The 19,546-nt window shown below is 44.7% G+C and overlaps 1 protein-coding gene across 2 annotated transcripts in view; it reads left to right on the top strand.

Annotated features, from left to right (window-relative positions):
• Nucleotides 1–4,697: 4,697 nt before the first annotated feature.
• Nucleotides 4,698–19,546, top strand: part of PIGQ (phosphatidylinositol glycan anchor biosynthesis class Q) — a 31,657-nt gene continuing 16,808 nt past the window's right edge. The window contains exons 1-2 of one of the 2 annotated variants that reach the window (XM_087912445.1): nt 4,698–4,835; nt 12,140–12,821. In XM_087912445.1, coding sequence (XP_087768571.1) covers nt 12,151–12,821 — 671 coding nt within the window. In that variant the 5' untranslated portion in view covers nt 4,698–4,835; nt 12,140–12,150. Of the gene's footprint in view, nt 4,836–5,806; nt 6,031–12,139; nt 12,822–19,546 lie in introns of those variants that run through there. The other variant, XM_026704174.2, reaches the window with a different exon arrangement.

The raw sequence follows: 19,546 nt of genomic DNA, 5'->3' as shown, positions 1-19,546 counted from the left end.
GTCTCCACCACGAGGAACATTTTGCCATGCAATGGGCCTGCGAGATCGATGTGAATCCTGGACCAGGGTGCGTTGGCACTTTCCCACTTGGTGGGGGTGGCAATTGGAGGGGATGGACGGAAACCTGGCAGGGATGGCAGGAGCTTACCCATTTGTTGATGTCCTCGCCGAGGCCAGGCCACCAAATGTAGCTTCGCGCCAACGCCTTCATTCTGACGATGCCCGGGTGGCCCTCGTGCAACGCCTCCAGCACTCGGGTACGCAGAGATGTCGGGATGACCACTCGAGTGCCCCACAGCAGGCAGCCCTGTAAGCTCGATAGTTCCTGTAAGCGGGTCTTAAATGGAGTGAATTTAGCTTCAATGTCACTGCCCGGCCACCCCTCCTCACCCAGTCCAGTACCTGGGCGATCGTTTTGTCCGCTTTGGATTTATTGGCAATATCAAGGGCAGTGATTGGGAGGTCCAGTTGGGTGACTTCAAAAATGGCGTTGACCGGGGCAGGGTCTTCAGCTGGGGCAGGCAGGGGGCAGCGGCTGAGGGCGTCTGCGTGGGACAATGTTTTACCTGGGCGGTGCACGCAGTCTATACGAGTATGCTGCTAGGAAAAGGGTCCATCTGGTCATTCTGGGGGACAGAATTTGAGGGGTCTGCTTGTCACCTGCTAGTAACCCTAAGAGCGGTTTGTGGTCCGTGACTAGCTCGAAAAAGTGGCCAAAGAGAAATTCGTGAAATTTCTTCACCGCTGCAACAGCTGCCAAGGCTTCTTTATCGATCTGACTGTAGTTGCGCTCTGTTGCAGAGAGCGTCCTGAAAAAAAAGCGATAGGGGCCTCGGAGCCGTTGGGGAGCCTGTGGCTTAAGACTGCCCCAATTCCGAAGGGAGATGCGTCTGCTGCCAGTACTAATGGAAGGTTGGGGTCAAACTGGATAAGCACTGCCTCTGATGTGAGTAGCGACTTGACTGCGCGGAAAGCGGAGTCTTCTTTGTGTCCCCAATGCCAAACCGTTTTTTTATCCAGAAGTCTGTGGAGGGGTTCTGCTACAGAGGCTTTATGGGGCAGGAACGACGCGTAAAAGTTCAAGAGCCCCAAAAAGGCCTGCAGTTCCGCTTTGGAGGTTGGAGTGGGTGCCTCGTGTATTGCCTTAACCTTGGACTCCAGGGGTGAATGCCTGAGGCGTCAATTTTATAACCCAGAAAGTCCACCTGTCTAGTGGCAATGGCACATTTTTCTTTTTTTAACTTGAGGCCATGCTGCCTGAACCTCTCTAGGACTGCTCGAACTCTCTGGAAGAGTTGGGGTCTGTTCCTGGCCGAGACTAAGATGTCATCGAAGTAGGGTACTACACCAGGAAGGCCCTGTAAAATCCGCTCCATGAGGGATTGAAAAATGCCTGGGGCAACACTTACGCCAAACTGGAGACGCTTGCACCGGAAGGCACCCTGTGGGTGACAATGGTCTGAAGTTCTGCCGTTTGGTCATCAACAGGGAACTGTTGATATGCTTGAGACATGTCCAATTTGGCAAAGATGGTGCCAGGTTCAAAAGTATGTAATAAATGCTGAATGACAGGTACTGGATAAGCGCTAACTTGCAAGAATTTATTGATTGTGGTCTTGTAGTCTGAGCAAATTCTCAGGCTACCATCTTTTGAGGGGTGTGACGATGGGCGTCTCCCATTTGGCGAAGTCTGTAGGCTCCAGGATCCCTTGTTTTAGTAATTTATCTAATTCAAGGTCTAATTTAGGCCGAATGGCGAATGGAACTCTGCGAGGTTTTAACCGAATTGGGACTGCCTGGGGATCGACTGAAAATGAGATAGGGGTGCCGTTATAACACCCTAACTCATCACTGAATACGTCTGAGTAATCAGCAAACAGGGAGTCCGTGTCAGAGGTTGAGGTAGCATGGACTCCTGTTAGCCCTAAACCGAGGTGGGAAACCAATCAAGTCCCAAAAGTGTGTAGGAGGTTGCCGCTCACTACCACTAGAGTAGTAGGTGGCCCTTAAAGGTTTTAAAATTAACAAAAACTTGCCTCTGCCGATTACAGGAATGGTCTTCCCTGGTAGTCCTTTAGGCTAAGCTGGCACTTCTGGAGTCGGTTTCTTGATAGGCTGGGTTGAAGCTCCTTGAGGGTGTTCCAGGAAATAATGGAGAGCGCTGACCCCGTGTCAACCTCCATGTTGCAAGGTTTACCTTCTAATAAGACGGAAAAGAGATTTTACTAATAGAATAGCAAGTGTGATTAGCGCAGAGGTGTGTGCGACAGTTTAATACTTGCCTTTGGGGCCCGGCATGTGCGAATGAAGATGCCCTTTGTGCTACGTTGTGTGAGGCTTGGCATACTCTTGCAATGTGCCCCTTCTTATGGCAGTTGTTGCAAGTGGCTCCTTTGAATTTGCATGTGGTCCTCAGGTGAGGTCCACCACAGGAAAGGCACAGGGTGATGTGCTTGGATGGCCCGGTGTTATCTTGTCTGGTTCCTGCCTGCGGGCGCCTGGCGTTTGTGAGGCGGTGAATGTCGGCCTCGTCACTTGGGTCTTCCTCGTTGACCACCTCTTCTGAGTGGACGGGAACTGCTGTTTGCTTGGTGACAGGACCTTGGATCTCGGTGGCTGAATGAGATGCCATCTCCTCTGCCAGGGCTACCTTGATGGCTTGAGCGAGGTTAAGGTCTTTTTGGCGAGCAGCCGTCTTTGTAGGTGCAGGTCCTTGACCCCGCAGACCAGCTGGTCTAGGAGCATGTCATCAAGATAGCTGCCAAACCCACAATGGAGTGCTGCAGTCCTGAGAGCAGCCATGTACTGATTGATGCTCTCTTTGTCCCCCTGCTTCCTCATTCTGAAGGTGAGGCGCCTGGCAATCTGTGAAGGTCTAGGAGAATAGTGGTTAGTAAGGATTTCTAACAGTTCTGTCCAGGGGACATTCTTTAACTCACGTGGAGCCACAAGAGCTGTGGCTGTATCGAAACGATGGCTCCACAGTAGGTCAGGAAATGTGCTTTCTTTCGGTGTTCCCCTGCCTCAGCCAATCCGATGGCGTCGATGTAATAATTAAATCGATTCTTGTATGATTCCCACTTCTCCTCATCTGGCTTGAACGCTGGGAAGGCTGGATTGGAGTTCATGTTGTGGGTCTACTGGTTAACCTGTTGGATAAAATGCTTTTCTCTGGGTAGCAGTAGAGGTTTAGTGCCTGTGCTAGGCAAGTGCTCTCTCTCTCTGGGGTAGCAGTAGAGGTTTAGTGCCTGTGCTAGGCAAGTGACTTCAGCTCTGGGGAAGTTTCGCAATTCCCTTCTCTCTCTCTGGGGATCAGAAGGTGTTTAGACTGCAACGGTCATTGGCAGCGTCTTTTGAAATTCGCGCCTGTGTGGGCGTTAGCGATTTCCTAATACAACGCTGTGTTGCATTTGAATGTGCTTCAGCTGACAGCTGTTTGAATTTCGCGCCAAAACGGCACGAGCGGCTGCGGCTCGCAGCGCTACACTTCCTCTGTAGCTTATGCTAACAAGCGGCTACAGGCGCTTCTCACTTTCACTAGCTTGTTTGCTGATCGCTTTCTCTCTGGGTTGCGATCAGCGTTTGCCCTTATTTTGGCTGATCGCTCTCTCTCTGGGCTGCGGATCAGCGTTTTAGTGATTCAGCGTTCGTTCTCATTTCGGGCTGATCGCTCTCTCTGGGTTGCGGTCAGCGTTTGCCCTTATTTTGGCTGATCGCTCTCTCTCTGGGCTGCGGATCAGCGTTTTAGTGATTCAGCGTTGCAGCTTGCCTCTGGTAGCCGATCCCACCTTCGTCGCCAGTATTAAGTATGGGAAATAAGAGGCTGAACCAGGGCTTAGTGCAACAAGGTTTATTTACAAGGACTGAACGTGCTTGCTCAGCCTGGAACTGGCTCGCAGCGAACAGCGAAAGGGCTGGACCCAGCAGCCTGCTTTTATAGCAGGCTGCTGGGGAAACCCAGCCAATGAGAAGGGGCAGCCGCCCCTGCAGCGAGGACGGACCTGGGTGGGAACTTCAAGGTCCAGGGACATAACAGATATAATATGAATATAGCCAATATAAAGGGAAGGGGGGAATTTTTCATCCCAAAGATTGAATGTTTATGCCCGTCAAAGTTTTGATAAAAATACACTGTTAACATTTTGTTTTCTCCAAAAAGTATAGTGAGCATATTTTCTTGCAAAAAAATTAAGGGCAAACCTGAAGAAGGAGCAAATCTGAAAGAAAGTATAAAAGCAATGTTTGTTTATAACTTTGCTTTACAAAGAAAAATTCAAGAACAAAACCTTTAAAAATATCTAAAAAAGCTTTAAAAGCTATGAAGTTATAAGGAACAAGGATTAGAAAGGATTTCTGCAGCCAGACTGCACTGTACCATTTCTCCAGTAAATTGACCACAGTAAAGGACAAAAGTGAGTTTTTGAAAAATAAATAATAAATAAAAATAAATAAATCTAAAGGATAACTTTCTGAAATGAAAGACTGTCTTTTATAATAAAAAACATACTGTCACGGTACCATATTAAAGAGGGAAATTGCATATGGGAAGATTCTGAGCCATTCTGTAGAGTTATCAGCTTCCAATAAAATATTTTGGAGGCAGATAAGGCTAATCCTTAAAGAAATATAAATTGAGATGGCATGAAGCTTATCAGGAAATTGGAAGATGCAGACCTTGCTTTGAAAGGAAGCTCTGTGTTCTGCCCAGGGTGTGGACAGCAACGGTTAATTTCGCTTTGCAGAGCAAAAGATCTTAGTGCAGAAAGCATTTGGCAATCTGAAACGCCGCTACAAGAGCTTCCACTTTCTGCATTACTTACTGTACATTTAATCAGGTCAGTATGAAACAAAAGCCAAATTCATGTCTGATGTAAGCAAACCGCGTTTCATGTGTGTGTAGATTGTTAGTGAAATTTTGTGGCTGTAGTGTCCGTATCATGACATCAAATTATATCCTGTACATGGGTAAACTTGCACATTCTATTCTATGGTTATATGCATGGGGGCGTGTAATTAATGCACATATGAATTTAATATTGTTAGAGGGCAATATGCTGACTCTGTAAACCGCTTAGACAGGGCTGTAAAGCATTGTGAAGCGGTATATAAGTTTAGTGCTATTGCTATATTGCTCTAAGCTACAAATGATCATTCAAGCCAAAACCAAGTTACTTAAAACAAAGTCAAAGTTTGTTCCTTGTTTTCACTATGGTAAGAAATGTAAAGTAAAAATTTTAACAGTCCGGGTGGTTCTGTATTTGTAAGAAAACTTCTTTGAGAATTTTCAGAAATGTTTTTTTTAACCAATTTAAATGATCTAGTGTGACTTTTATATTATTGATCTTCTGTCTTTTTGAAACTTGACATTTGGACTTGAACTCCCAGAATTCCCCAGCCAGCTGGCTAGGGAATTTTGGGAAATGCAGTCCACCCATCTTCAAATTGCCAAATTTGAGAAACACTGCATTTGAACATCTCCAAAGGGGACAACAAACTTCTGTTTCTTTATTTGCTTTCAGTGGATTTGTTTCTGAGGGGCAACGTGTGGAAAGCTCAGCGTAACGACCCGCCTTTATTGTTAATGTTTGACATTATATTATTATTGTTGTTTAACTTTATTATTATTGATATTATCAATAACATTAACGGTGGGGGGACTTTTAGTTTGAGCAAAGCTAAAAGAGCAGCTTTTGCCATAAAAATGGATCGAATTGCTGGTGAGAGCGAAGAAAGAGTAGTAAAAATCATAAACAGCGGGATCATCTTCAAAAAATACGAATTGCAGAGCAACAGGGAACGCCTCTTTCCTTTTCGCGAAGGAGAAGCTCGATGGGGCGGAACTCAATGTAGGCAAACGAAGGAGGTCACCGGAAGGCTATTAGGCAAGGACGGCCCGGACGGACGTCTTTGAGGCGCGAACCGCGTCTCCTAGAAACCATCCAGTAGCACCCGGAAGTGGGTTGAATGTCAAGCGGCGCGGGGTTTTTTCTCCTTTTCCCGCGTTTCGGGGGGTAGCAAAAGCAAGCGGGGGTAAGTTTGGGGAACAAATGGGGGCTGTTCACTGAAACGGGGGCAAATGAGGACACTGTAGCCCCCCCTTTTATTTCCTAGGGTCCCTGCACCGGTCGAAGCGTAAGCACGCTTAAACTGAGTTTTGCTGAATAAGCCACCAAGGGATGGTGGGCCCTTGGGATGGTGGGCCCTTGGGATGCTGGGCCTTTCACCGGTGTGGAATCCCCGTGGGTGGGGGTCGCCTGATGCAGGAATCAAACCCAGGGATTGCGGGGGCGGGGGGTTGTTGTGTGAATTGGGCCACCAAAGGTTCCGTAGTTGAGTCCTGGAAGCGAAGCGCCTTGATGGGGAATAGAAGAGAATAGAAAATAGAATATAGAATAGAATATTGGAATGAAGAATAGAATAGAGTAGAATAGAATAGAATAGAATAGAATAGAATAGAATAGAATAGAATAGAATAGAATAGAAAATAGGCTACACTAGACTAGACTAGAAGAAAGGGACCTTGGAGGTTTTCTAGTCCAACCCCGCCGCCTAGGCAGGAAACCCTATACCATTTCAGACAAATGGTTGCCTAGGATCTTCTTTACAATTTCCAGTGTTGGATGGGCGAGGGAGGACACCTTTTCTTTGGGAAGAAGTCTTGTAGTGGGGAAGAAGCATTGGCAGGTTGCAAAAGGGCTGGGGTCTGCCTTGGGCTAAACCAGAATGGGGTGGGGTGGGGGTCTTTGGGGAAGGGTATTTGGGAGAAGATGTTTGGGGCTGGGTTTTTGTTTTTTGTTTTGCAGTTGATGGTGATTTTTGTCAGTGGCATTGGTGTTCAAGTGGTGTGCCAGATGTTTTGGGATTTGACATTTTTATCTACCTACTAGATTGATACCCGTGCTTCACTACGAAAGTATGTGGTTGGGCTTAGTTTTGGGGGAGGAAAATAAGGGGAAAAAATTCTGCCTACCAGCATCCATCTGTATTCATCTGGCTAGCATCCTGCTAGTGTGTGAGAGAGTTGAGGGCTGTTTGGAAACTAAAGCAGTATTTGCTGTGTGAGCAAGAAGGAGATAGCAAGGAGCCTGGGCATGGCTTAGCCTCAGTTGTTCTCTACTAAAGCTGGTTGCTGCTGTGAAAGTAAAACTGAAACTGAAACTCCTCTCCTCTGCTTGTGTTTTGCATTTGGAAGAGATTTCTTTTCAGGTGGGGAGGGGGAGTAGAGCTCCTTAGCATCAGAGCATGTTAATAATAATATAGGAAATACTAATGCTTTGATGATCATTTTGAAAAATCCTTTCTTAGTGAGCACCTAGAAGCCAAAAAGAACAGATGTGCCAAATATCAAGTTTGTAGGCTTTACAGTTCTGGAGATTTTGTGATGATATATGGGGGGTATTTCGCTTTTATAGAGAGATAGAAGAAGAAGAAGAAGGTAATGTTTTTCCTAAGGACCTGAGGTAGTCAGTTGTTGATTACAGGGTATAAGTTGTTCTGAGTAAAGTTGGCTTTTGCAATTGACTGGTGTCTTTTGTCAATCCCGAGGATGTTCAAGTGGTGTTTCAGTTGTTTTGGAATTGCACCATACGTGCCTATTGCTACTGATACTACTCTGCTTTCTTTTGCCATAGTTGTTCTATTTTTATTTATAGGTCTTTGTGTTTTGTTATCTTCTCCAATTATAATTTTTTCTTGTTAAGGGTTGATAATTGTTCATTAGGAACCATTAAAAAAAACTACAGCTATGCACAAAATGATTTTTTGCTCTTCTATACCATGCTCTTGTTTTGTCTCCATGATTCCACTCTAGCAATTTGTATTTATAACTGCTAATTGTAATTATTTGGTCTGAGATGTAAGCAGAAGACAGGGACAGCATCCTCCAAACCTGGGCCTTCTAGATGTCTTCTGTCTGAACAGTTTTTTAAAAAGCTACCATTTAAATATGATGCATTATGCAAATTCTCCTTCAGTTTGTTGAAAATATCTCAAAGAAAACACTGAATCTGGTACAATGTCACATGGAATATTTAATGAAATGTTATTGGGGAAACATAAGAGGAAACAAGAGCAAGTGGCAACATTTAATATGGGTCATCAATGTAAGGAATTAGCCAATGGTTAAAACTGAGTAGCTATCAACCTAAAGAGATTATTACATTAATAATCTTAATATTATTGGGAAATGCATTATGTATTACATAGTTTGGATGCTGCAGATAAAATTTAAGTCCTTTCTATCTCTAACCATTAAATCTAATTTGGCTGTCAAGAAGTCTTTCTCACTACTCCAGAAAAAAAATCTACATTAACAAGCAATTCCTCAAACTTTCCAGGGCTATGTGGTTGCTAAGAAATCTTTTGTGATTTCCTAGTGTGTTCTTCTATTATTCTCTTATGTTTGTTTGCATTCTTTGGAACAATTTTTTCTTTCTGTACATTTTGGTCAATTCTCTCTCTCTGAGCATTGAGGTTTCTTATTTAAAATTTTAAAGCGTACACTACGAGCAAAATGTAAAATACTCAGTTCCTGGTTTTCCTAATAAGGCATAATAGAGGCATTTCTACAGTAAGAGTGAACAGTATATGATATTTACCTCTTCAGTTGTTCACTTTCTTTTTGCAAGAGTTTCCTTCGCATATATGTCATGGCTGGGAAAAAGCAGACTGGGAGCTTCATATGTACAGGGTAGGCTTGGCTAGAAGGAAGCCACCAATATTAGTGCTCATGTGCTTAAGCACTAATATTTTACAGAAAAATAGCCCTGTTTGCAGACTTGACAGGAAACAATTTTGCAAAGCACAAATATGTCAAATGTTTATTTTTTCCCCAACCTCAACCCCTCACACCTTCAACCTCAAACTGTCTACCATGGACCTCACCCCATTCCTAAGAGGTCCTTAAAGGGGGCGTGCATGAGCGCACCAGTGTGCCTACCATCCCTGTCCTACTGTCCCCATTTATCTGTACTTACTTCCTTTGTTCTTGTTTAGGTTCCTACTTACACTTGTTATCTTGTACATGTTTGACAAATAAAATATAAATAAATAAAAAAAATGTCTTACATTCCTGGCAGTTGATCTCTTCAGCTAAGCAATGGGATGTCTAAGGTGTTTCAATGCTTGCTACTCCTAAACTTTGCTGGTGGGAGCGTTCCCACGCTTGAATCTTATTCCTGTTCCTTCCTCCTAAGCCTGGGAATGACCCTCCAACATTTACTTGCACTGACAGCTGCCCCACATTCCTAAGTGAAAGGGGCCGAAGAGGAAATAGCCCCCCATCTCAGAAATTGTAGTCCTTCTCTTCTTATAAACCACACACATATAGTGCAAAGAGCATGTATCAACCAGACACCTCTTTTCTGCTTCAAGAGACTGGGAATTCATCCATAAGCAGACACTGCCTCCTGCAACACCATTTGACAGGCTGATGATCCCCCGCCCCCGGATAAGTCAAGGCATTTTCAATGCAGATGAATTATCCCTTTTCCATGGCCTAAATGTCGGAGATCAGCTATCCTTTTATTTTAACAGAAAGTAAGAGAAACATAAATCGCATATATGCTTTCCAATCTACCTGCTGTTAAGCAACATTCCCGTTCTGCTGATTGGACCTATCACAGAGGATACAGCCCAAAGTTATTTGGTTGGTTGGTTTTCTGCATGACAACCTTGGAATGGTGCTGAAGGACAGCAGACACCGGATACTGTAAACTGGTCTTATTGACTGTAATGTTTATGTTTTGATATTTAAGGTACTTTAAAAAGATAAGAACCCGTTAGTTCCAAGGTCACGTGTCACATGTTTTGATGTCACCTTGGATTTTAGAGTGAAGACAGAGTGGTTGCTTGGGGCGGAGAATTAAAATAAGGTGATACTATCCCTCTTTCGTGCCTTCTACCTCCTAGCAAATCCTGCAGTCCTTCCGTAAAACCTCCTGCATGCCACAGCCAAAATCGCTCGCTTTTTTATTTTATTTTACTTCTTCTCTCTCCTTGTTCTTCTCATGCAGAAATCTAAAAGGCAAATCATTTTTTTAGAAGGGAGGTAAGTGGTGGGGTCAACGTCATTTGCTAAGCGCATTGGTGTTGGATTGCCGCTTGCTTGCTTGCTTGCTTGCTTGCTTGCTTATTTATTTACTTACTTACTTTATTTATTTATTTATTTATTTATTTATTTAGGCATCACAACACAGAATCAGTACTCCCCCAAAAATTCACGAAAGCCACATATAAAATGCCTATCAAAATATAAAACATCAGAGCAGTCAATAGTTTTTTTTAAAAGCGCACAGCACAAGTGATGGATACAATTACTGTAGGTATACAATTAAATTATGTACGAGCCGTTACTCACGGGGTAGCTAAGCCTCTGTCATGTAGAGGGTGCAATGTAGACTAGCCTCTTTGTGGACACCCCAGGCAATGTGACCCTGTCACGGCTAAATGGTGTATATTTTCTGGCTGCTGGATCTCACAAGGATCTCCCAGCAAGAAGAAAGCAGCAGGAATACGGAAAATACTGGATTGCTGCTAAAAGATAACAGTAACTGGGCAAGGACCAAAGCTGGCCTGGAGAACTTTTATGACTGCTGCTTTGTGCCTTCTCTGTAGGACTGTACTGATAATGAAAGAGCTTAAGGTACTATTTTTTGGCGGGGGGGAGGTGGAGGGCAGCCAAGCTATGGCTAAAGACATTGGAGCCTTCTACGATTAAATGCTGGGTACTCCAGCTGGGCTCTCTATAGAAACTTCCCATTAAAAACTTAATTGCTTTTTAAAGTGCAAAAAATGTGAGTACGTAACACCCCATATTATGCCGAGGTTTAGAGAAGATCCTGAATTTCTTGTTTTGTGGGCGGCATCAGCATCATGACTTTCAATGTCTTTGGAGGAAAAACCAGCATTTGACTTAATATCTCAGAAGAAATGCTTGCTTTTAATTAGACCGCCCAGTCCTTTCTTTCAAGAGAATCCCAGTTCTGAAGTCGGAAATTGCAACCGGCTTTTGAGCTGATTCATTAATCTAATCCGCCATGGCAGGCCTTGTGCTTGCTAGTGTAATCATCTGATTAATTAACTTAATTGTTCCCGTGGCAGCTGTACAAAGAAATGCCACTTTATCCACATTTCATAGTTGGAAAATAATAATAACAATTGGAGACCTTTTTAGCTCCCCTTTGTCCTGTAATTGGTGATTGTCTGAGAGATGTCTAACATGTTTGTTCTATTATATTTAGATGCCATCTTTGCACCACTGAAGAAAACTTATGTAATGTTCCTGTCTCCTCTTTTCCTCACAAACAACCCTGTAAAGCAGATTGGATTGAGAGGGGGGGGCGTGGAAGGGAGAGGGGGGGAGAGGAAGGGAGGGAGGAAGGAAGAGAGACAGAGAGACAGATATCTATATCTATACATCTATCTATCTATCTATCTATCTATCTATCTATCTATCTATCTATCCATCCATCCATCCATCCATCCATCCATCCACCCACCCTCCATCCATCCATCCATCCATCTATCTATCTATCTATCTATCTATCTATCTATCTATCTATCTAGACAGAGAGACAGAGAGAGAGAGAAAATCAGCTGGTTTTTCTAAGGAAGGACTTGAACTCACAGTCCTGGTTTCTAACCCAGGACTGTAATCAACTACCTCAATCCGGCTCTTACATTTCCTCTATGCTCAAACACAGATAGTCCTTGACTTATGAACCCCACTGAGCCCAACATTTCCGGCCTTCCGGAAATACCGGAAGTGCTGAAAAGGGCCCATTTTCAGCCTCCCGAGGCTGCGGAGGCTTCCCTCAAGCCGCCAGGAAGGCAAAACCAGCCTCAAACGGGCCGAAAACCAGCTGGGAGGCACTCGCATGCACAGTGTAGGTAAGGGGGCGGGGTGGGGGTGTTGCACGCGCATGCATAGGGAGGCGAGGCGCATTGCATTGTGGGTGCTCGCCCACGCACTTTCAGCACACCACAACAAAAAGGTTTGCCATCATTGATCTATAGAAACAACAACAAAAGCACTTCCTTCAGTTTAAGACTTAAACTCTTTTAATTTGCTCCAGTGTCCAAGTTCAGAAAGCAGCTTGTTTATTCCATTTTTCTTCCTCTGCTTCCTTATACATTTCAGATTTCCACATCATGGCGTTTAAAGTCTTTTTCCCTCTTTGCTGCGCTTCGGCTGAAAGTGGCCTTCTGATTGGACGCTGGATTCCTGAACAGAACTCCCTTGTCATCCTGGCTGTGATCCATTTCCCTTTGATTCCCGGTCAGGTGAAGCAGTACCTCTCCAAAATGCAACATGCCACCCAAGTCCAACTGTCCGTGTTGGGTTCTTGGACTAACAGCCAAGAAAAACAGACTTTGCAAAGGTTCATGGAAGACCTGGGCACCATTTTTTCCCAGGGCCCCTGGATCCAACTCAGCCGGCGAAAAGACAGCAAGTTTTGGAACTGTTTGGCCACCTGGAAGGAATCCAGCGGTGGCAGCGGCAGCGAAGAAATCATCGTGATCTATTACGACCAGCGTAAAGTGATGTTGTCAGAGCTTCACCCTCCTAACAATCACGGGGTTCCTTCCGGTCAGAAGGCAGTTGACGCTTCCAAGCTAGCTGCTGTGTTTGACACCGTTGCGAAAAGCCAAGCGCTCTTCACGAAGGACCGGTATGACGAGGGACCCATCAGGCTCACCCACTGGCAGTCTGAAGGGGTGGAGGCCAGCATTATCGTAGAACTCTTGAAACAGGTGTCCGTCCCTGCTTGTGCGCTGATAACACTCCTCCTTTCCTTCGTGGCTGGCTGCTGTCAAAGCAGGTAGGCGGGTCGAATGGGAGGAAATGACGGGAAATCGTAGGATTCAAAAACTGGGAACTTTTCCCCAAGCGGCAGAGAGCTCACCTTTAGTAGAAGGGAGTACGCTGTACCCTATTTCACTGGCTCTTGACACATCAGTGTTTCCGTTCGCAAACGCGTCAAAGGAAAACAAGGGACAGATCTTGTCGCCGACCTGATTCTCGATTCTTTCATGTTGAGGGGTGGCTTGGAACAGCGCTCTTCAAACCATGCCTGATCGCTCCTTTCCTGGAGCCCAGAAATCCCAGGGTCAGAATAGATTTTTGCAATAAAATGGATTGTTTGTTTGTTTATATCCCACCTTTATTATGTGTATAAATAACTCAAGGTGGCAGACACACAAAACTCCTCCCTCCTCCTCTTTTCCCTCGTGTCAACGACCCCTTTGAGATGATGTAAGCTGAGAAAAAAATGATTGGTCCAAAGGCACCTAGTCAGTTTTCATGCCTAAGGCAGGACTAGAACTCGCTGTCTCCTAGTGGTTGACCCAAAGTCACCTAGCCAGTTTTCATGCCTGGCAGGACTAGAACTCACTGTCTCCTAGTGGTTGACCCAAAATCACCTAGCCAGTTTTCATGCCTAAGGCAGGACTAGAACTCACTGTCTCCTAGTGGTTGACTCAGAGTCACCTAGCCAGTTTTCATGCCTAAGTCAGGACTAGAGCTCACTGTCTCCTAGTGGTTGACCCAAAGTCACCTAGCCAGTTTTCATGCCTAAGGCAGGACTAGAACTCACTGTCTCCTAGTGGTTGACCCAAAGTCACTTAGCCAGTTTTCATGCCTAAGTCAGGACTAGAACTCACTGTCTCCTAGTGGTTGACCCAAAGTCACCTAGCCAGTTTTCATGCCTAAGGCAGGACTAGAACTCACTGTCTCCTAGTGGTTGACCCAAAGTCACTTAGCCAGTTTTCATGCCTAAGGCAGGACTAGAGCTCGCTGTCTCCTAGTGGTTGACCCAAAGTCACCAAGGCAGTTTTCATGCCTAAGTTCAGGACTAGAACTCACTGTCTCCTAGTGGTTGACCCAAAGTCACTTAGCCAGTTTTCATGCCTAAGTCAGGACTAGAGCTCACTGTCTCCTAGTGGTTGACCCAAAGTCACCTAGCCAGTTTTCATGCCTAAGGCAGGACTAGAACTCACTGTCTCCTAGTGGTTGACCCAAAGTCACCTAGCCAGTTTTCATGCCTAAGGCAGGACTAGAGCTCGCTGTCTCCTAGTGGTTGACCCAAAGTCACCAAGGCAGTTTTCATGCCTAAGTTCAGGACTAGAACTCACTGTCTCCTAGTGGTTGACCCAAAGTCACTTAGCCAGTTTTCATGCCTAAGGCAGAGCTAGAACTCACGGTCTCCTAGTGGATGACCCAAAGTCACCTAGCCAGTTTTCATGCCTAAGTCAGGACTAGAACTCACTATCTCCTAGTGATTGACCCAAAGTCACCTAGCCAGTTTTCATGCCTAAGGCAGGACTAGAGCTCGCTGTCTCCTAGTGGTTGACTCAAAGTCACTTAGCCAGTTTTCATGCCTAAGGCAGGACTAGAACTCACTGTCTCCTAGTGGTTGACCCAAAGTCACCTAGCCAGTTTTCATGCCTAAGGCAGGACTAGAACTCACTGTCTCCTAGTGATTGACCCAAAGTCACTTAGCCAGTTTTCATGCCTAAGGCAGGACTAGAGCTCGCTGTCTCCTAGTGGTTGACTCAAAGTCACTTAGCCAGTTTTCATGCCTGGCAGGACTAGAACTCACTGTCTCCTAGTGGTTGACCCAAAGTCACCTAGCCAGTTTTCATGCCTAAGGCAGGACTAGAACTCACTGTCTCCTAGTGGTTGACTCAGAGTCACCTAGCCAGTTTTCATGCCTAAGTCAGGACTAGAGCTCACTGTCTCCTAGTGGTTGACCCAAAGTCACCTAGCCAGTTTTCATGCCTAAGGCAGGACTAGAACTCACTGTCTCCTAGTGGTTGACCCAAAGTCACTTAGCCAGTTTTCATGCCTAAGTCAGGACTAGAACTCACTGTCTCCTACTGGTTGACCCAAAGTCACCTAGCCAGTTTTCATGCCTAAGGCAGGACTAGAACTCACTGTCTCCTAGTGGTTGACCCAAAGTCACTTAGCCAGTTTTCATGCCTAAGGCAGGACTAGAGCTCGCTGTCTCCTAGTGGTTGACCCAAAGTCACCAAGGCAGTTTTCATGCCTAAGTTCAGGACTAGAACTCACTGTCTCCTAGTGGTTGACCCAAAGTCACTTAGCCAGTTTTCATGCCTAAGTCAGGACTAGAGCTCACTGTCTCCTAGTGGTTGACCCAAAGTCACCTAGCCAGTTTTCATGCCTAAGGCAGGACTAGAACTCACTGTCTCCTAGTGGTTGACCCAAAGTCACCTAGCCAGTTTTCATGCCTAAGGCAGGACTAGAGCTCGCTGTCTCCTAGTGGTTGACCCAAAGTCACCAAGGCAGTTTTCATGCCTAAGTTCAGGACTAGAACTCACTGTCTCCTAGTGGTTGACCCAAAGTCACTTAGCCAGTTTTCATGCCTAAGGCAGAGCTAGAACTCACGGTCTCCTAGTGGATGACCCAAAGTCACCTAGCCAGTTTTCATGCCTAAGTCAGGACTAGAACTCACTATCTCCTAGTGATTGACCCAAAGTCACCTAGCCAGTTTTCATGCCTAAGGCAGGACTAGAGCTCGCTGTCTCCTAGTGGTTGACTCAAAGTCACTTAGCCAGTTTTCATGCCTAAGGCAGGACTAGAACTCGCTGTCTCCTAGTGACTGACCCAAAGTCACCTAATCAGTTTTCATGCCTAAGGCAGGACTAGAACTCACGGTCTCCTAGTGGATGACCCAAGGTCACCTAGCCAGTTTTCATGCCTAAGGCAGGACTAGAGCTTGCTGTCTCCTAATTTGTAGCCTAGTGCCTTCACCACTAGACACGTTGGCTCTCAGGAGTTAACTCAGAAGTCGGAGTTTAGCAGTGGCAAGGCCCCATGTTGCCGACTTTCCATCCAGGCTAAGGCCTCCCGGTATTTCGAATGGAAGAGCCCCCAAATGCCAACCTCCCACCCCCTCCCAATTCTGAGTGGGTGTGGAATTAAAAAGCTTTTGGAGCGAGCTTATACGTTGGAGTAGGCTATCAGCGGGGATCTTGTTGTCCTGCAAAGAGGGACTGGAGTTTGGTTTCCAAGCTGGCAAAGGGAGGCTTGATTAATTCCCTTTGGATAGTATCTTCTCAGCCATTCAAACCTTAGCAAGTGCAGCCTTGGGCTACGGAAACAGAAACCATAGGCGGGTTTCTCACTGAGTAATACTGTCGTAAAAGATTACAGCTAAAGTATTCATACTATCTGTTGGAAGCAGAAGCCTATTAGCTTTCACATGTATTTGAAATGCCTGTGGGGGAACTGAAGGCCTCTGGAGAAACAATAGTCTTGTGCATACAGATGACTAACATCAGCCTGGTTTAAATCATTTTCTGTTGAGTTAATCAATGGTTATTTGTGAAGCATTCATTGAAAGTTAGATTGTTGAACTGCTAAAGAAATGGGCTGAATGTTGCTCACATCCTCAGGATTCTTGCTGCCACACAGGGAATCTTGGACCTAATGGATGAAGAGAAGTAGTGACCTTTTTCCTGAGATAAAGTCTGGAAAACATACTAGGATAGACAAAATGTATGGACCAACTCCCAGAATTCCCCAGCCAGCATTCCCTGCGCTCCCAAAATTCCCCAGTCCACTTTAAACATGTGAATTTCAATTCCCAGAATTCCCCAGTCCACTTTTTTCCCTATACTCCCAGAATTCTCCAGTCAATTTTAAAGGTGTGAACTTCCAACTCCCAGAATTCCCCAGCCAGCATGTTAAAGGTGAGTTCTGTGCTGTCTGCACAAGATCCCTTCGTTCTTTAATCAAAGTTGCATCCTACCAGTTTTTCTATAGGAGGTAATCAAGCTTTGCCAATCCAATTAGAAGTACGAGCCTTGCCAATGGCGGTCAGTTTATATTTAAAATGCTGTATGTTTTGAAAGTCAGTTTGGCTTTGGTTAGGACACGGGCCTAGAAACTGGGAGGCCATCAGTTCTAGCCCTGACTTTGGCATGAAACCAGATGTCTGATCTTTGGCCGGTCGCTTTCTCTCAGTCCTAGGAAGAGGGTATTGGCAAACCACTTCTGAAAGACCTGGCCAAGAAAACGGCAAGGGCCTTCTTCTCCAGGCAATCTCTGAGAATCAGACACGATTGAACCGTGGGGTGGGGGCCGGGGGGAAGTGTTAAGTTTTATCATGCAGGCTACAAAGAGTGATAGGGATGTGAGCGAGGCGGTTACCTTCATTGTACATTTAAGGGTTTTGGGTTGCTCTTTAGTGCCATCTCTTGGTTAGAAAGGGTTACTTTACATTTATCTTCTTTAAAAGAGCTGGTTTTACTTGTCTATGGAGATTCTCAGTCATCCAGGTTGTGATTATCCCAAAGGTGCTTTTTTCAAGAGGCTGACGAAGCTTCTTGGATGAGAAGTGAAACATCTTCAAAGTAAAACCAGAAAGTCCAGTTGCCTCTTGAAAAAGCATCTTTGAGACAGCAAGTTCACTTGTGATCTTCCCTGCTGAGCGTACACAAACCTATTTTGTGGCAAATAGGTCTATCTGGACGTGCGTTAAAAGGACATCACTTAACCACTCAATTCTTTGGGCAGGGGCTGAAGAAAAGACAACACCTTATGAAAAGTGCAAAACCGCTTGTAAACTTTATTTTTAGGAGCTGGGCAGTGGGGTCTTTACACAGGGAAGGTCGACCAAAAGTATCCGAGGAGGACAGAAGAATTGCAAAATAATTCAATACGTCCTTTTCACTGCAGACAAATATAAACTCTGGAACAAGCTGAGGAAAAAAATCAGTCTGGCTTTTCCAAAGTCCTGGTTTAATTTAAACCATTAATCCTTTAACATTTTTTGTAGGTGTCATCAAACATTATAGCACCACATTGCTAATCTTACGTTTGTCTTGTGGATCCGAAATTGCTTAAAATGAATATGTAGGATAAACGTAGTTGGCTATGAGCAATCACCCCATAAAGCTATTTTTGGACAGACAAAATCTGTCACAGGATGTTACACTAACGTGCTAACTGGGAACCACTTTGTTTTCCAGAACTTTTTATTCGATTTGCAAACTTTCCTATGTTTATCAGAACTCTTGATAATTCACTTTTGAGCCCTTTTCTCTCTTTATGGGTGACTTGTATAGAAATTGTGTAATATTTCTGACATCCCTTCAGACTTTCTGAAGTCTAAACCCTCTGGATTGGGCATTTTAGGTACATTATGGTGTCCGTTTGGGAAATGAGTTTGTGGTTAATTTGTTCAAATTCATTCAATAGTTGAAAATATGAAATGACGAATTCCTAAGAGCACACAAGTTGTGCTCACTTAACAGTCCTTGAATGGCAAAATCCCAAACAGTTTTACAGAAAGTCGACAAGGTATTCAAGTACAAGCTCTGGAGTGCTTTATTAAAGAGAAAAGCTTGGCATTTTTCTGACAGTCTTTAAGCAAGAATAATTATTCCAACTGTATAAAGGGCTTTCTGACTCTGTGCTGCACCCTTTTACCCATGAATACAGGATTGATATATTCTTGCATAAAAATAGTTGACATTTCTGGAAATTGGAATTAGCTGTTCGAAAAAACAAATGGCTCCAACAAATGCTAGTTTTTTAAAAAAAAATAGTTTGGGCATAAGATTGTTTGCTTTTTGCTGATTCATAGGCTGGAAGCATACAAAATAAAACCCTGAAAATATTATCTGATCCATTACATTCCTTAACTGCTCCTTCCCAGTAGCAAAGCCTGGGACAGGGAGATTAAAAGCTAAAATGATTCTCGTCTGATCCTGACAAACTGGAGAGAAAGAAACAGTCACTACAACTATAATCTGGAGCAGGTATATTTTATATAAGCAGCATGTTTCAAGTTCAATGGAATATGGAGCCATTTCAGCCTGGCTTAATTTATATCCTGCCTTTGCGTTTGGAACGCTCGTATTCAACCCATAAATAGAATAATAAGAGGAAATGAAATCCCACCAAGCTGAAGAGGGAAATGCAAGCCACATGAACCCGAGGTCACACGTTGCGCATAAGCAGCCATTCCTCAAAATTAACTTGCTTTTTTTAAATTTTATTCCATCTTCCAATTTCCTAGGGATTCTGTCTGGGGAGGTTGTACTTGATAGCTAGATAATGCTACATTTGAAGGATCACGTTTTGTTCACTGAGGCCCATTTGCCACTTCTTTTTACCTGTCAGCTTTCTGCTACTTCGTTATTGCCGTACCTTCAAGTGTCATGAAATAGACCAGTGGTGGCTAACCTTTTTGGGCTCCTGTGCCAAAAATTGTGTGCGCGCTTGCATGCTCGCGTTCATGTGCCAGCACCCAGAAGGCAGTGTGCACCTCCCCTCATGTCCCCTGATAGACTAATGTCTATTTCCGTGATGGCACGCAGAGCTATTTGTGCCAGCACACATGCTGCAGGCAAACTTACCTCACTGCGCATGTACGCACCTCACAGTTGATTTTCGGGCTTGAGGAAGGCTTCTGCAGGCTTTTGCAAGCTTTGTAGGCTGAAAACTAGCCCCGTTTTGTCACTTCCCATTTTTCCAAAAATACCGCAAGTGACAAAACGGGGCTAGTTTTCGGCCTCC

This window comes from Pseudonaja textilis, chromosome 14 (genome assembly GCF_049901715.1).
Source record: "Pseudonaja textilis isolate UNSWEBS1 chromosome 14, rPseTex1.2, whole genome shotgun sequence".
Classification (NCBI taxonomy): Eukaryota; Metazoa; Chordata; class Lepidosauria; order Squamata; family Elapidae; genus Pseudonaja; species Pseudonaja textilis.
The sequence above is the reverse complement of the archived record's forward strand: the minus strand, read 5'-3'. Positions and strand labels throughout refer to the sequence as shown.